Consider the following 14,933-nt stretch of genomic DNA (forward strand, 5'->3'; position numbering starts at 1 on the left):
TCTATTTCTGTTCTCTGTCTGCACAGCTTCGTCTTCATCTCATACGACTATTTCCTCCCTCTTTACTTTCAAGTGGTATTGGGCTTCAACGCTATTATTTCTGGTGTTTGCCTCCTTGCTTTGGTCGTGCCGCTTTCCGTTTTTACGATAAGCACTGGCTGGTATGTCAGACGCAAAGGAGACTACCAGTGGCCCATTTGGATTGGGACATGCTTCATGACCTTGGGAACCGGCCTATTTATCTGTCTTGGCTTTGGGATCGATTGGCCCAAGATAATCATCTTCCAGATCATTGTCAGCATAGGAGCTGGCCCGCTGTTTCAAAGCCCAATGATCGCACTACAAAGCCATGTGAAGCAGGTCGATATTGCAGCGGCCATGTCCGCATCATCATTCATGAGAAGTCTTTGCAGTAGCATTTCTATTGTGATTGGCTCCGTGCTGCTTCAGAAGAACCTACATGGCGGAAAACTTACGCTAGAGAGTGATGATGGAGCAGACAAAAATATAGACAAGACACTGAGTGTCAAGGACTCTGCTTCGGCCCTAAGCACGATGTGGATTTTCTATTGTGCAATGTGTGGGGCCATGATGTTGGCATCGCTCTTCATCAAAAAGATGCCGACACATAAAGCGGCTAGGGACCGTTGAAGCAAAGATGTATCAGAGAAGGCCTAGATGTCAACTTTGAGTCAAAAATAACCTTGAATATTGATTTGTGTCGGAATTGTATCTCCGGGCAATGTGAATCCCCCGAGATTTATGGACCTCGTCATCATCCAAATTTACTGAGCATTGTCGCCAAGCTTGTTGTTGGATTGCTCAACACCTTATTAGGTGGCTAGCGCTAGAATTAAGGCATAAGACCTCCCGATAAGTATGGGGACGTGCTACGCGCATGATTGCTTGATTACAAGAAGTGAGAAAGGAAAAAACATATAAAGGGCACCCGATACCAAACCCAAGCATTACTAATGGCCTAATCATGTTGCGTCAAGCACACGCTCCTCATCGATATGTAGAGTATGAGCAACTGCAAGTGGAGCCATGAGGACTCAAATATGGCCCTCCACAAGTTCACATTTAGCGCGTGAACAAAACCAAGCAATAGAATCAATGCACAATCCTTGAGCTCTCAGTGAGCACTCATTAGGCCTTACAGCTTTATCACATATATTCAAACAGCTCACAAACCAATCCCATCAGCCTGGAGCCCGGCGAATGACGACAATCCCCAAAGATCATACTATTCAATGCCGCCATTTGGTTCCCTAGAGCAAAATGCTCTTTTGCTGTCTTGTCTTGTCTCGCAACAACATTCAGATTCTTCCTGTGAGGCATCCAGGGCATCTCATCAGCCTATATCCCAATGCTCATGTTGCAAAGTGTTTGTCTTTGAAGGCTATGAGGCTAACGCAGTTGGAATGAAAGTCACTAGATTTTCACCCATCGCTGAAGGTTGCCTACGGACCTGACCGAAAGTCATTTCGTGACTGTTTGGCTAGAATTTGCCTAACCACCTGCATGTACCTTCGATCAGTGGTGTCCTTTCACCTGGGTATCACCTACACAGAGAGTAGCTCAGTGGTCATACCACTTGGGACATCTGTGCATACTGGATCCAAAAACAAACAGCAAAAGCTGTCGAGTCACAGGTTCCTACAGATGAACCAATACGGCCCCTGAGAGCTAACCAATGCTGACGACATGAAGGAATTTGTGGGGATTGCTCTAGCTATTATGCTAGAAGCAGACTCTTAGCAATTTCCCGGACAGGCTGGTGCACCTCTTCCTACCTCTGCCACATACTCTCCTCGAACAAGCCCAAATCAACGCAGTCAGTCTACGCCCACGACGAGGTTATTTCTGCGTAGGGTTACATGTTGAAAAGAATGTTGAAAATTTCCCTTTCACAAATGAACAATGCAGTCCAGCGAGAAAGAATTTTCCGACCTGCACACCTTTCACTATCGTGGGACTTCAACCTCGTCAGATCACAACAATATGTTTCTCCGCGCATCAAAGAATCCATCATATCGCCCATGACGGCGATTTGCGGACAACTATTCTGGCTCTCGATGATGGAGTAATCCGGTTTGGCTACTTCGGAAGTGCCACCCATGGGCTCTTTAGAAGTCAGGTTAGATGGCTTGCTGCAGGATATTAGGCTGCATTGGACCGAACTGCTGAAAATGAGTAGCTTTTGTCCTATCATCCACATGTTTATGGTTAGTTGCTTTATTTGCTCTACCATGATATTCGTATTTGGAGTTGGTCTCGCCACGACATGAAAACACTAGTCCAGCCCAGTATCCAATCCTCGAACTCCTGAGATATATGGGTATGTATCTCGCTATATGTGTCATACCTTTTTTAGGAAAGCTAGTTGGTATCAAAGGATGAATCCACCGGGGACGCAAGAATGACCAGAAGCACAACTACGGTGTGTACGGGATGGCGTACACTACATCAGTTTGGCATTTTTTGAAGATTTGTCATGATTCGAACCTTGGACAGCCAAGAACACAACGTTAGGAACTCGGGATTCTAACATCTACTAGTGGTCAGAATTTCCTGTTGTCGGTCGTCAGGCAGCTCCGGAGCAGCCGTTCGGGTTGCTGGTGTGGATGCTCCGGAAGGCAGCGGCCATCTCCCAGGCCCACTTAAAGGAGACCTCGGCAGAAACCTACAGTGGGGTGGGTTCCGAAGAGATGAACATTGATCTCATCCTTTGAGATGGGTCGATGATCCTCACCAAGCATCATGGATTGCTACCGACAATCACACTCTCTCTGCCTCCGAAACCCCTATTGCTACGAAGACCTAAAACCTCTCCGATCGGTTACAAGGCGTGACTGGATAGTACCAATAGTGAGATCGAGGCCCTGAACGAGGCCTGGCGCGTCGGGGGGAAATTCTTCGCCGATGACGTTGCGGAAGGGTGGCTCACAATTAGCGAGACCATCATCCAAATCCGAATTCCAGTATTCAATTTTACGAAGATAACAGATATAATTGATTAAGATGACAAGATTGGGGAAGCACAATTCCACAAAACGCCTTGTTACCAGGTATAATATGTGATACATATTCAATAACGGTTATTGGAGCTATTCACGGGACAGGTTTCCTACCTCGATCCAATGAGCGTCTTCATTCAACGTTCAGAATATCACCAGATGATGTAGAAAGCTGCTTGCTGTATGTCATCGAAGGTGTAAAGCGCTGTACCCATTCTTCCCGAATAGTGAGGAATGCATCGCACACTGCTTTGACGGCGTCTTCGCGGGAGTCTCCACAACTCTCGATATAAACTGTGTCCACTTGTCAGTAACCAATTCGTTTGAAATAGAGTGGCAAGACTTACACTTGACCTTGGGCTCCGTCCCCGACCCTCGGAAAGTGAAGCGGACCCCGCCGTCCAACCACATCGTAATCATCTGGCTTGTAGGATCTTGAGGTAGGTCCGGCTTGTTATCGGGGGTGCTGGAGTCATAGCCCTCGGTCAAATCCCTCCATCGTAGAACCTTGAATCGACCAAACTGCATATTCGCGAGGCCTGGACTGCCTCGAATGCCCTGGAACAATGTTGAGGTGAGTTGTGGATTCGGTGATCGGAAGTAATTATTCAAGGTCTCGTGGTGGCCGAATTCGCCGAACAGTTGCTGCAGCTTAGCATATGCAGTCAATCCCTGGGCTCTCCATTTCGCCTCCGCTGCAAGGAAAACCGCTGCTGCTGTAATGCCGTCTTTATCATAGCATACAGATGGGAACATGTATCCCAGTGCCTCCTCGTATGCAAAAGGAACTGTCTTTCCCTCTTTTTCTAAGTCTCTGGCAACATTAGCCATCCACTTGAACCCTGTCAGGGTCTCCGCAAAGTGAATCCCCTTTGCAGCTGCCATCTTTCCGAGCATTCCACTTGACACCGTTGTGGTCAACACCGCTATGTGGGACCAATTTTTGCTGGCGTCGAACGAATCCAAGATATGGGACGCCAGAAGTACACCGAGGTGGTTTCCGGTCAAGGTATGCCATTTCCCACTGGAAAACACGTTAGCTGTGGAGAATCGACAGCGGTTGGGAAAGGAATAAGGCTTACTCCACTTTCTCCGCTACGGCGAAGCGGTCCGCGTCGGGATCGTTTGCGATGATCAAGGTCTTTCCTTCTTGATCGGCAGTCTCGATAGCAAGATCCAAGGCTCCAGCCTCTTCCGGGTTGGGAAACTTCACAGTGGGGAAGTCAGGATCAGGCTTTTCCTGGGCACCAACGGACGAAAATTCGTTGATTCCAAGTGAGCGGCACAGATTTGGAAGAACCAATCCTCCCACACCGTGTAGAGGTGTATAAACGAACGGTCTCGGTGGTTGCCAATCAGCCACCGTAGATTTCTAGAGTGAACATGTTAGGCTGATCTCCCTGAAACGTCGCGCCCACAACGTACCGTGTACTTTGCGACTTGGCTGCTGTAGTGAGGCAGCAATTCTTGGTAGGAGTCCGCGCGCAGGAATTCGCCTGGCTGTAATTCCGCCCATGCGGTCGGCCATGGCTCGAGGTTCTCTTGAATGGACTGTGCTATTTCCCCGTCCTCGGGTCGGTTGATCTGGGCGCCATTGCTTGAGTAGCTACGAGAGGTCTTGTCAGCAGTCTCCATGATATACATTCAACATTCTTACACTTTATAGCCTATGAAACAGTTAGCCATTATTTTACAACGTCAGAAATGATTAACATACCATTATCCTGGGGTGGATTCTTCAAGCCGATTAGCCAATGCATCCACAAATAGTTTCAGTGTAGACCTACGTGGCTCGCCGTCACCATAATACCTGCTGCAGCGCCGAAATAGTTGACACCAAACGCTACCATCGGCGTCGGGCCTTCCTCATTGAAGAACCACACAGGGATACGTTGCGCGATAAAAGCGTTAGCAGCGAGTGCAGCGAATTTCGCAGAATTGTGACGCGCATCGTGTCCGATGACCACACCATTAGAAGCAATCTCAGAACGCTTGTCTCGGATGAACTTGGCCAGCCCCTGTGAGGCTTGTATGACTATCAAAGAGTTCATGCAGGAGAACCCCGCGGCCATGCGGCCTCGCAGACCAGCTGTTCCGAACTCAATACCTAGATGTATACAGATTAGAGACGCCCTGACCAAGGCATTAAAACAGGACATACGATTCCGAAGGCGCTTTTCCAGCTCCTCGGTGGCGTTAGAGTCCCGCAGTTGCTCTATTTCCACGCGAGTCGCAGGATCCTAATCTCCGAGTCAGCGGGATCATGCCACGAGATGAAACAAATTTGTATTGACCTGATCCCATTGGAGCCATTGCTCGGTCAAGGAGGAAATTGATTGCTATAGAACAGTTAGAATAATCTAGACAAAACCAGTTTATATCTGAAACTCACTGCCATGTCAAAATATGTACGGGCCTCAAGGTATGTTGGTAATGTGAAAGATGGACAATCACATGGGCTGATCAAGTCCCCGCTGTTATCCACCTCCGCCCCATAGCCCTTGCAACGTTTCTGCCTTTTCAATCCCATTCCTGTTTCTTCTGTTTCTTCTGTTTATTTGCATTTTGTATGCATTTTGTGAGTTTCCTTCCACCTTCAGCAATGTCACTGTAAATCTGCGTTGTTGTCGAACGCTACGCACATCCCTCTCACCGCACCTACGATGGAGAAGACCACATCCCGACCGTCCCGGAAGGACACCCTCTTGACTCGACGATATATTGAAGGCCTCATAGCAGAAGGAAAACATGTCATAATATTCGAGGGCCGTGTCCTAAGAGTAGACCCATTCATCAGATATCATCCCGGAGGGGAAAAGCCAATCAAGCACATGGTGGGCAGGGATGCGACAGATGAGATCAACGCGTATGTTCTAGGACAGCAAACACCACGACCTCTAGTCAGTCTAATTGAAACCCGTCCCCTACAGGCTGCACTCCGAAGAAGCCCGCCAGCGTATGCACTCGTACCAGATTGGACGAATCGAAGGAACATGGATCAATTTCCTACCTCCGATCCAGGGCGGCAAGTTCCGCGCCTATACCGAAGACACGTGCTCCAGCGATGAGGATTCAACAACCCCAGAGATCTTCAGTGGCTCCAGTCAAGATGGATCGATTCCTCCCTCGCCGGTATTCGATGCGGTCGACTCGAAATCCACAGTTCGTCAACGGAAACCGACCGGAACCGCTTCGACCGAGCAATCCCAGGCCAAGCCTGCCTTCCTGGACGCGAGGACACGGGAGGAAATCGTCTTGGACACTGCCAAATATCCTTCCTTGGATCCCGCAAGTCAGGAAGAGATCAAACGAAAATATCGCGAACTGAACGAGCGTATCAAGGCCGAGGGACTCTACGACTGCAACTATTCTTGTTATCTCATTGAATGCTGTCGATACACACTTTTCGCCGGACTTTCCTACATGTTCCTCCGTATGGGATGGTGGGCGACCTCGGCATTCTTCCTCGGCTGTTTCTGGCATCAGCTTGTTTTCACCGCCCATGATGCTGGTCATATGGGCATTACACACAATTTCCATGTGGATACTGTCATTGGAATGTTCATCGCAGATTATCTCGGAGGACTGAGTCTCGGGTGGTGGAAACGAAGCCACAACGTTCACCATATCGTGACCAATGAGCCAGAGCATGACCCGGATATTGAGCATATCCCATTCTTCGCTATCTCGCATCGCTTCCTTACGAGTCTGCGGAGCACGTATTATGATCGAATCATGACCTTCGACGCCCCAGCTCGATTTTTACTCAAATTCCAGAATTACTCTTACTACCCCATTATGATGCTCGCTCGATTCAATCTGTATGTTTTGAGTTGGGAGTATCTGCTGAAGGGACAAGCTCCTAAAAGGGGCCCCGCCTGGTGGCATGTTTGGTTTGAGCTGGTGGGACAGGTCTTCTTTTGGACCTGGTTTGGCTACGGTGTTATGTACAAGACGCTTCCCGATGCAAGCAGCCGTATCATCTTCCTCCTCGTCTCGCACATCGTCTCCTCCCCACTACACGTCCAAATCACCTTATCCCACTTCGCTATGTCCACCGCGGACCTGGGTGTTGGTGAGTCCTTCGCGCAGAAGATGCTCCGTACCACCATGGATGTCGACTGTCCAACATGGCTGGATTTCTTCCACGGCGGCTTGCAATTCCAGGCCATTCACCATCTCTACCCGCGCATCCCGCGCCATAACCTGCGTCGTACGCAGAAGTTCGTTATAGAATTCTGCCGCGATACTGGTATCCCTTACGCCATTTTCACTTTCTACGATGGCAACAAGGAGGTTATCAGCCGACTTGGTGATGTCGCAAAACAGGTCCGCCTCATGGAGGAGTGCCGCAAGTCCATTGCCGAGGGCGGAGTCTTCTCAGATCACCACTGATACGAAGCGTCAGTTCCTTGCTGGCCAAGTACGAGTTCCCTGTGTAAACATGTTATCACGACTGCCTATACATTATATGTGTTGAGGTATATTAATGAATCACTTGAATGCGTTCTGTTTCTATGCGTCGTGGCTCTTTTTCTTAGAAGCCCAACAAATTTGTATGTAAATTACATCCATGGTCATTACCAGATATCAAAGATAGAGTGACCAAGGCTCTTATGTCGCATTGCATCTATATAAACAAACATGATCCCCACGTATGCTTTAGCCAGGCAACCCGCCGCCACGCGCCATCTTCTTCGCGTGCTGTTGTCGACGGTTATGGTTTGCCCGACTACCCTTGTTCTCTTCCTTCTTTTGTCTCGACGCCGCAGTATCCGGCTGCCCCTGGGCGCCAGAACCACCACGGCCCCCACGGCCACGACCGCCACCTCGTCCTCGTCCACGTCCACCGCCTCCTCTACCACCTCGCGGACCAGCATGGCCAGAGAACTCGCCCTCATCAGGACCCTCATCCCCATCCTCACGAGGCTGCGGCCTCCTATAAGAAGTAGGACGCAACTCAGGCTGGTTGAGTGGCCCAGCACCAGCCGACCCGCCAGCGTCCATAGCCAGCCGATCTTCAAGTTTAGCGATGCGCTTGGGATCACGCGTTAGCATGAGAGCCCAGCCCTCAATAGCCTCGTCGGTCATTTCGGTCTCGCGCTTCAACGACGCGCGGGGCTGTGAGCGGCGGGTCGCTGAGTCGCGGGCGAAGAGTCCTGGATTGGACTTGTATGCTCGGAAAAGGGCTGTTTCGGTATCTGCTGCCCGGCGGTCGCGCTGAGCTGCGTCGGCTTCGCCATCTGTGCCACCTGCGGCTCCATCGATGGCGCCGCCTACATCGGCTGTGTCGTAGGTGTCGTCGCGTTCGTCGTCGTCTGAGTCGAACGTTGCTAGGGCGGAGAGGATTGCTGCTTTGTTTGCCGCGTGTTTGCTGTGGTCTGCGAGCAGTGTGTCGGCTGTTTCGTCTGCGTCGGCGCGGCCGAAGTGTAGCTTGCCTTGTGCTTCGCCGGAGCGGCTTAGTTCCGCAATATCCACGTCTTTGTCGAAGATGTTCTTGCGGGTTGGGAGTGGTGCGAAGGTAGGTGATGGCACGGCGGGTGGTGTTGGCTGTGGTGGGAGATGGCTATGGTGGGGTTCTGCTGGGGGAGGCAGTTGCTCGGATCGATCTAGAGACTGGAGCTCCAGAGGAAGTGAGTCGTCGAGAAGGTGGGCGACGATAGTCTTGGGGTTGTCGTTGTAGAAATCCAGTAGCCGTACAACAAAGCCCGAGCCAAGATCGGGGAAGAGGTCTTGTACTTGAGTGACAAGTGACATCTTGTGTGCGTGAAGTTCTCCTGAAACAATCGGATCCGAGGATACCCCTTTTCCCTTGTCCACCCTTTTGCGTCTTTGATACCGATGGTGTAGTGATTTCGATTCCACTTGATAGGTGCCCAAGCTGGCAAGCAGGTCTTGCCCCCGTTTCTGGGGGTGAATACTCAGATATTTCTCCAGCCGAACAAGCAAGTCTGAGCTGCAGATGAGATCAGAGAGTAGAGTCGGTTCCTTCTTCATTTTCGGTGCTCCCACTCGAGCAGCGGCTTTGAGGCTGAATAGCTGGTCTAATAACGAAGATAAATTGACGGGCTCCTTCAATAACGAGATGAGCCCGACGTAGACGTTAGCGACGAGAATCTTACGAAACTCATCACGGGCACCTTTTGACTGGTAGGCTTCTGATATTGTGTCTAGGAAGTCGGAGCCCGCCATGAGCTCCTGGCCACATGCCGGCAGCACTGAGGCAAGGATGGTCAGACGGCGGATGTCAGAAATGACTTCGGGATTTGAGGATGAGTTGGCCGAAGACAGGTTCTTAATCACAGTAGCTTTTGCTCTCTCGAGACTGGAAGTGATTTTGCTCTGGTGCATATCCCAGGCACTTGATAATGACGTCTTCAAGGCCGCGCTAGCAGGGTGACAGCAACATAAATTGCCAAGAAGTCTCCAGTCCATAATTCCGTCTGGTGGATTTGAGAGATCGAGTATGTATCTTCTTGTCGCCAGAAAGCAGAGCTTCCGAAGCTGTCGAGCTTTGGGTCCACTTTGTAGACTGGAATCACCAGCAGCCGTGTATTGATAGTAGGATCCAAGGAATAGGGGTATTGATGCATCTTCAGGTGCTGCAACCTTAAATTGCTGATCAGATGCATTCAGGCGGATCCCTAACAGGGCCATCCATGCATCTAGACAAGCTTCCCAGTCATTTGATGGGATTGTCCTCCGCACTGCGGGGGGAGGGCACTGGAGCCAGCGGCGGGAACTCCGCCATTGTGACGAGCTAAGGTGTTTATGACTGGAAATGTGGGATGAATATGAAATTAGAGAAAAGCAAGCACAAAAGAAAAGAACACGCCCCTGTCAGCTCATGATTATCATCTTGAATGCCATCACTTGGCGGTCTCATGTCCTCTTTGAGTGATGACATAAGCAATTACTGAGAGGGGACCCAAAGGGGTTTAGCGTGCGATAGCCGAAGCGCCAAGACTTTCGCACTGAACATTTTGGATATGGAATTCTCGATCCACATCACCTCAACAGCCATCATCACTTTACCGAGCCTAGTAGTTCAGGTCTTGACGGCAATCGCCTTTTAAACTGTGCGCGCTCCCCTTTTTCTACTCTTGAAATTCCCGAATCGAATCACTAACCCGTTCCAGTCAATTCAAATTCAAGATGTCTTTCCAGAAGCCCGAGAAGGATTTCGGCGAGGGCCCTGTACGTTGTCCCTGACCCAATGGTCACTGTCGCACATCGCTGTTGCACCTCGCTGTCGCTGTCGCTTTGTGCAATGTGTCTATGGACCTCAACAATACGAACTCGGTACTAATTGCTTCTTTTCCGCTCTACAGAAGGTCCACAAGATCCGCATCACCCTCACCTCCCGCAAGGTTGCCTCCCTCGAGAAGGTCTGCCAGGAGCTGATCGACCGTGCCCGCTCCAAGTCCCTCCAGGTCAAGGGCCCCGTCCGTCTTCCCACCAAGACCCTCCAGATCTCCACCCGTAAGACCCCCAACGGTGAGGGTTCCAAGACCTGGGACAAGTACGAGATGCGCATCCACAAGCGTCTCATCGAGTGAGTTTCCCCCGCCCTATTGACTGCGGCACTATCGTCTCGACACCTCCCAGATCCAGTTTCTAACATTATATCCTAGCCTCCTCGCCCCCACCGAGACCGTCAAGCAGATCATCATCAACATCGAGGCTGGTGTTGAGGTTGAGGTCACCATTGCCGCTTAAATGCGCTAAGCTGGGCTTGACTCAGGGAGGGATCATGGACTAGCCAATTTGGAGTGCACAGCGCGACTTTGGAGCTGGTTCTGGCCCGCATGACTTGCTTCGTGCTGCGGGGGGATTCCGTTCGGACCTGACATTTTAAAAATAAAAAATGGAAACATCTTGAAAAACAAAAATGAGTTTCAGTAGTGGTCTACAGACCGTAGTTTTGTTCCTATTCACAGTGAAAATAAGGCGCTGCAATTGCTACATTCATAAATCGAGTATTGTTGAGCTCCGAAGCGCCAGTCCCCATGTTCCGCACGCCGGAACATGTTGCTCGTGAAACAATGAAAACAAGATGCACGTCATCTCAGCCCATGAGACGCGTGGTAAAATAACAAACAAAAAGAAAGATAAAGACAAATAAATGGTATCTCGGCTTCAGCGATCAAAAATCGAAACTGAGCCATTCTTGCTTGGGAGGTACAGCGGGGATGTTGCCGTCCTTGAAGTAGCCATTCTGAAGGAAAAACTCATATGCCTCCACAATTTCTGGTGTGTATTCCTCAGGCTTGCCGTGTGCGTCTTTCAAACTGGCCGCATCAGGCGGCCCATTAGGGAAGTTGATGCGCACAAAGGTTTTGTTGTCTTGTGGGTGGAGGTAGCACGGGTGCTCGTTGATATACTTGACAGGGCGGCCCTTCCACATCACTAGTTGTTTAGTGGATGGGTTACGTCGAGTTTCCCCCTCAAGTTGTGGAAGCGGGTTGAGGTCTTGAGGATTTTCGATTTTGAGGTATGCACGCGGGCCGGCGTCGGCAGTCTGCACCGGCACGCCCTGAACTGCAGGCTGGCCAAAGGGAGACGGAGCGGGTTGTGCAGCAGGCTGGCCAAACCCACCAGCAGCAGGTTGGGTCTGAGATGCTTGAGCAAAGGGAGAAGCAGCAGATGGAGCACCGAATGGGGCGACGGCTGCCGGGGCTGAGGGCTGACCAAATGGTGACGCGCCTACTGGAGCTGAGGGTTGACCGAATGGGTTCGTATTGGCAGCTGGCTGGCCGAATGGTGATGGGGCGGCTTGTGCAGCGGTTTGCCCGAAAGGTGACGGAGCAGCGGGCTGACCAAACCCACCAGCAGTGGGCTGGTTCTGAGCTACTTGAGTGAAGGGTGAAGCGGCAGATGGAGCACCGAACGGGGCGCCACTTCCTGGGACTGACGGCTTACCGAATGGGCTTGGGTTAACTGCTGGCTGGCCGAAAGCTGGTTTGCCAAAGGCCGGCTGCCCTCCTAGGGTGGACGTTTGGCCGAAGGCTGAGCCACCCAAGGCAGAAGTCTGTCCGAAGGCCGTAGACTGACCCATGCCAGTCGGCTGCGCTGGTGCTGAAGCCCTACCGAATCCAACTGACTGACCAAGTCCTGACGGCTGACCAAACGCCGAGGAAGGGGCGCCGAACGCTCCAGGTGCAGGGGCAGCAGTTTGCTGGCCAAATGGAGATGGTTGGCCAAATGGTGCTGGAGCTTGGTTCATGCTAGTTTGTGTCTTTCCCTCAATAATGTCGTGCCGATTGGGATGTTCATCTTTGCCATCAATAACATATTTGACAGCACCATTCAGGTCGTTCAGTGAGATCTCCATCTGTTGCACGCACTCTTGCCACAGAGCCGAGGCTTCCTGGACCGCTTGGTTCAGGTTACCGGATGCTGCCAATTCATAATGGCGCAGGCGCATCTCTTCCATACTGCGCTCCCGGTGGGCTCCACCGAATAGCTGGCGTGCAACATCTCTGTGGGGCGCGTATGCGGAGAAGATCCATTCTGGACGACCCTGACCTGCGGTCAAGTCTTGCTTGATCTCGGTTGCCTTCACTAGTGGGCTGCCTTTTTGTCAGTCTGCAATGCACGCAAGGCGCAGAGGTTGTACTTACTCGACTGCTTGTTGAGTCTGGTTTTGACCTATCGTAAACTTGGCGTTAGGCTTTGGAAAAAAGGCTAGTCCGAGAGGGCGCGTAGTTCACAGGATTGATCATAGTTTCACATAGAGGAACAGCTCTTGCGCCTTGAGAATCGAAGCAGATTGGGGGGTAAACTAGGATGGATAGGAGGTAGGAACAGGAGAAAGAGCGCAGGGGAACAAATGAACATAGAGATCAAACATTTAATCGCATGATAGAATAGACTCCCAATAAACGGGCTCGTCGGATTAAGCAGAGCTGAATCAAAACAATTCAATTGACGTACCTCCAAACCCTCCGGATAAAGCACCGAATCGATTCCCCGATGCACCAGCAGTGGGTTTGCCAGGATGCTCGAACTTGCACCGATCTGAAAATATATTAGTGACTTGGTTTCTCTATACTCGAGAAATTCATACCTCCGAACTTGCAGCGACCCTGCTGGAAAAAGCTGCATACCACCATCTTAGCGGTTTTGGTGTTTGCTCAACTGCTCCCTTTCAAGGAAGGTCTGTATCTTGACGCTCTTTCTCAGATGAATATGCGACCTTCGATATATGATCAAGCAATTTGAGAGCAAAGCAAGAATAGGGTTGGTTGTGAAGAGAGAAACATTGAACTCCTTGTGGTTGGGACTTTTCACGGAATTGGTCCGTATCTTATCGGAACGCCTGGAGAGCCATCCCAGCACTCTTGTATAGCACGCTCCTTGAGTATTTGAGAGTATGAGATTGGATTTTTATCACTTTAACCTTTGCCTAAGATGAGACTAAAGGGTCTTGTGAAATAGAAGTTCATTTACTTAGTTCAGCTTAGTGGATGTAATCTGATTATTGATATATATATTAGCATGGGAAGCTCCTCAAGTCTACGATGTACCTAGCAGAAAACATTTTTGTTATGAAATCCCTTGAAATCATTTAAAACCATTAACTCTGACTACTATTTCAATTTCAGGTAGTCAATAAATCCAGTATTAGATCACTGGTTGGGTATATCATCTACGTGTGTCGTATGCTCCCCCGAAGGTCATCCCAATTCAACCCATCAACCTTTTTGCCACCCAAAGATTCTAGCTCCGGATTGAGTTCACCAGTTCGTCCAGTTGCAAGGCGTCGCATCATCACAGTATCCTTAGCTCCAGGAAGGGTACTGGCATTGCCATGCAGCAAGACATGTTCAAACCACTGTTCCTCATCCTCGTCAAGCGGAAGACCGACGAGTTCCATCGCGCGTCTGCTTCTGGTTTGGCCAGGAGTGACCCTGTGAACAAATTCCACCAACTGCTCAAAAAAGCTCTGACGGAAAGTGTCGTCGTACTTGCGCGTGAAGTAGAATGCCTCGGTTACGTTGGATCGGGCGAGCGTATCGAAGAAAGCTTTGCGGATCTTTGCGCTTGCAAGAGGAGGGGCCGCAGTGAGGTAGTATGCGATTGCGAGGCTGTCATCATGCTTGGGAAGCTTTGTGAGGGTAAGAACGTAGAGGATCTCATCCGGGAAGGTAGGAATGAGCGAGGGCTCAGCAAGATACTCGACTGCTCGCTATTATATCATGTAATTGTCAGAAGACAGCCGCCTTACAAGATCGTTGACTACTCACCCTGAAATCGAGTCGATCCAAATGCCAAAGACCTTCAATGAAGAGACGGTACTTTTCTGGGAGGTGGCATTGTTGCGCAAACTGAGACGAAGCTTCTGGCGCAGTGCGACAGTCCTTAAGGATGTAATAGATCAAGGATTGTTTGTGATGAATATCGAGTTCCGAAGAAACGATGTGATCGAACAGTGTTCGGAGATCTGAATTGGACTTCGGCGGGTAGATCTTGGTCACTATAGAGAAGTGGTTAATTAGCACGAGGCTTCACGCGCAGAGCTTCAAGTCACAATACCTCCTTGGATGCCGAGGAGTCCCAAGAGTCGATCGGCAAAGAGTTGGTCCAACGAGCGCCGGCTGGATAGAATCTGGTCGAAAACCTTTGGTTCATATGAATATTTCTTATTAAATGAGAAGACCTGGTCGAAACTTTCCCATGGAGCCATGCTGGGCATACTGAGAGGAGAGATAGGTTGTGTGAGCAATTCCCAAGCTGATCTCCATGAAGCTCCGCGGAGGAGTAATTACCGTACGGTAAATTACAGCGGGACATGGCGGTGAAGGGCTTGTTGTGGCAGAACGGCGGCCACTTTACCCGTTTGGGCACGAGGTAAACAACCCACTTTCAACCGACAAAACCTCCGTCAAAACACTATCGCCCCTCTCCATG

The 14,933-nt window shown here is 50.3% G+C and overlaps 8 protein-coding genes across 8 annotated transcripts; 4 read left to right on the top strand and 4 right to left on the bottom strand.

Annotated features, from left to right (window-relative positions):
• Positions 1–216: 216 nt before the first annotated feature.
• Positions 217–651, top strand: N7519_009218 (uncharacterized protein; the record flags this gene model as incomplete). Its single annotated transcript, XM_057295991.1, has 1 exon — positions 217–651. The coding sequence occupies one exon, from the start codon at positions 217–219 to the stop codon at positions 649–651; it is 435 nt and encodes a 144-aa protein (XP_057143873.1).
• Positions 652–2,422: 1,771 nt separating this feature from the next.
• Positions 2,423–2,735, top strand: N7519_009219 (uncharacterized protein; the record flags this gene model as incomplete). The annotated part of the gene is made up of 2 exons (XM_057295992.1): positions 2,423–2,443; positions 2,562–2,735. 2 exons carry the CDS (start codon positions 2,423–2,425, stop codon positions 2,733–2,735), a joined length of 195 nt encoding a protein of 64 aa, XP_057143874.1.
• A 418-nt stretch (positions 2,736–3,153) lies between these two features.
• N7519_009220 (phosphoribomutase PRM15) lies at positions 3,154–5,770 on the bottom strand (the record flags this gene model as incomplete). The annotated part of the gene is made up of 9 exons (XM_057295993.1): positions 3,154–3,314; positions 3,368–4,044; positions 4,103–4,392; positions 4,446–4,649; positions 4,808–5,127; positions 5,182–5,260; positions 5,315–5,359; positions 5,413–5,570; positions 5,683–5,770. The coding sequence occupies 9 exons, from the start codon at positions 5,768–5,770 to the stop codon at positions 3,154–3,156; spliced, it is 2,022 nt and encodes a 673-aa protein (XP_057143875.1).
• N7519_009221 (fatty acid desaturase) lies at positions 5,684–7,415 on the top strand (the record flags this gene model as incomplete). The annotated part of the gene is made up of 2 exons (XM_057295994.1): positions 5,684–5,886; positions 5,951–7,415. The coding sequence occupies 2 exons, from the start codon at positions 5,684–5,686 to the stop codon at positions 7,413–7,415; spliced, it is 1,668 nt and encodes a 555-aa protein (XP_057143876.1).
• Positions 7,416–7,682: 267 nt separating this feature from the next.
• Positions 7,683–10,002, bottom strand: N7519_009222 (ASCC2 family CUE domain-containing protein; the record flags this gene model as incomplete). The annotated part of the gene is made up of 2 exons (XM_057295995.1): positions 7,683–9,727; positions 9,996–10,002. 2 exons carry the CDS (start codon positions 10,000–10,002, stop codon positions 7,683–7,685), a joined length of 2,052 nt encoding a protein of 683 aa, XP_057143877.1.
• Positions 10,003–10,175: 173 nt separating this feature from the next.
• S10a (40S ribosomal protein uS10) lies at positions 10,176–10,739 on the top strand (the record flags this gene model as incomplete). The annotated part of the gene is made up of 3 exons (XM_057295996.1): positions 10,176–10,217; positions 10,352–10,575; positions 10,655–10,739. 3 exons carry the CDS (start codon positions 10,176–10,178, stop codon positions 10,737–10,739), a joined length of 351 nt encoding a protein of 116 aa, XP_057143878.1.
• Positions 10,740–11,166: 427 nt separating this feature from the next.
• Positions 11,167–13,135, bottom strand: N7519_009224 (FG-nucleoporin nup42; the record flags this gene model as incomplete). The annotated part of the gene is made up of 4 exons (XM_057295997.1): positions 11,167–12,592; positions 12,644–12,671; positions 12,957–13,040; positions 13,090–13,135. 4 exons carry the CDS (start codon positions 13,133–13,135, stop codon positions 11,167–11,169), a joined length of 1,584 nt encoding a protein of 527 aa, XP_057143879.1.
• A 536-nt stretch (positions 13,136–13,671) lies between these two features.
• Positions 13,672–14,718, bottom strand: N7519_009225 (ELYS family protein; the record flags this gene model as incomplete). The annotated part of the gene is made up of 3 exons (XM_057295998.1): positions 13,672–14,211; positions 14,270–14,499; positions 14,559–14,718. The coding sequence occupies 3 exons, from the start codon at positions 14,716–14,718 to the stop codon at positions 13,672–13,674; spliced, it is 930 nt and encodes a 309-aa protein (XP_057143880.1).
• Between the last annotated feature and the right edge of the window lie 215 nt (positions 14,719–14,933).

The sequence above is a fragment of the Penicillium mononematosum genome (genome assembly GCF_028829835.1).
Source record: "Penicillium mononematosum strain IBT 11891 chromosome Unknown utg000005l:1.0-9366267.0:1.0-9372171.0, whole genome shotgun sequence".
Lineage (NCBI taxonomy): Eukaryota > Fungi > Ascomycota > Eurotiomycetes > Eurotiales > Aspergillaceae > Penicillium > Penicillium mononematosum.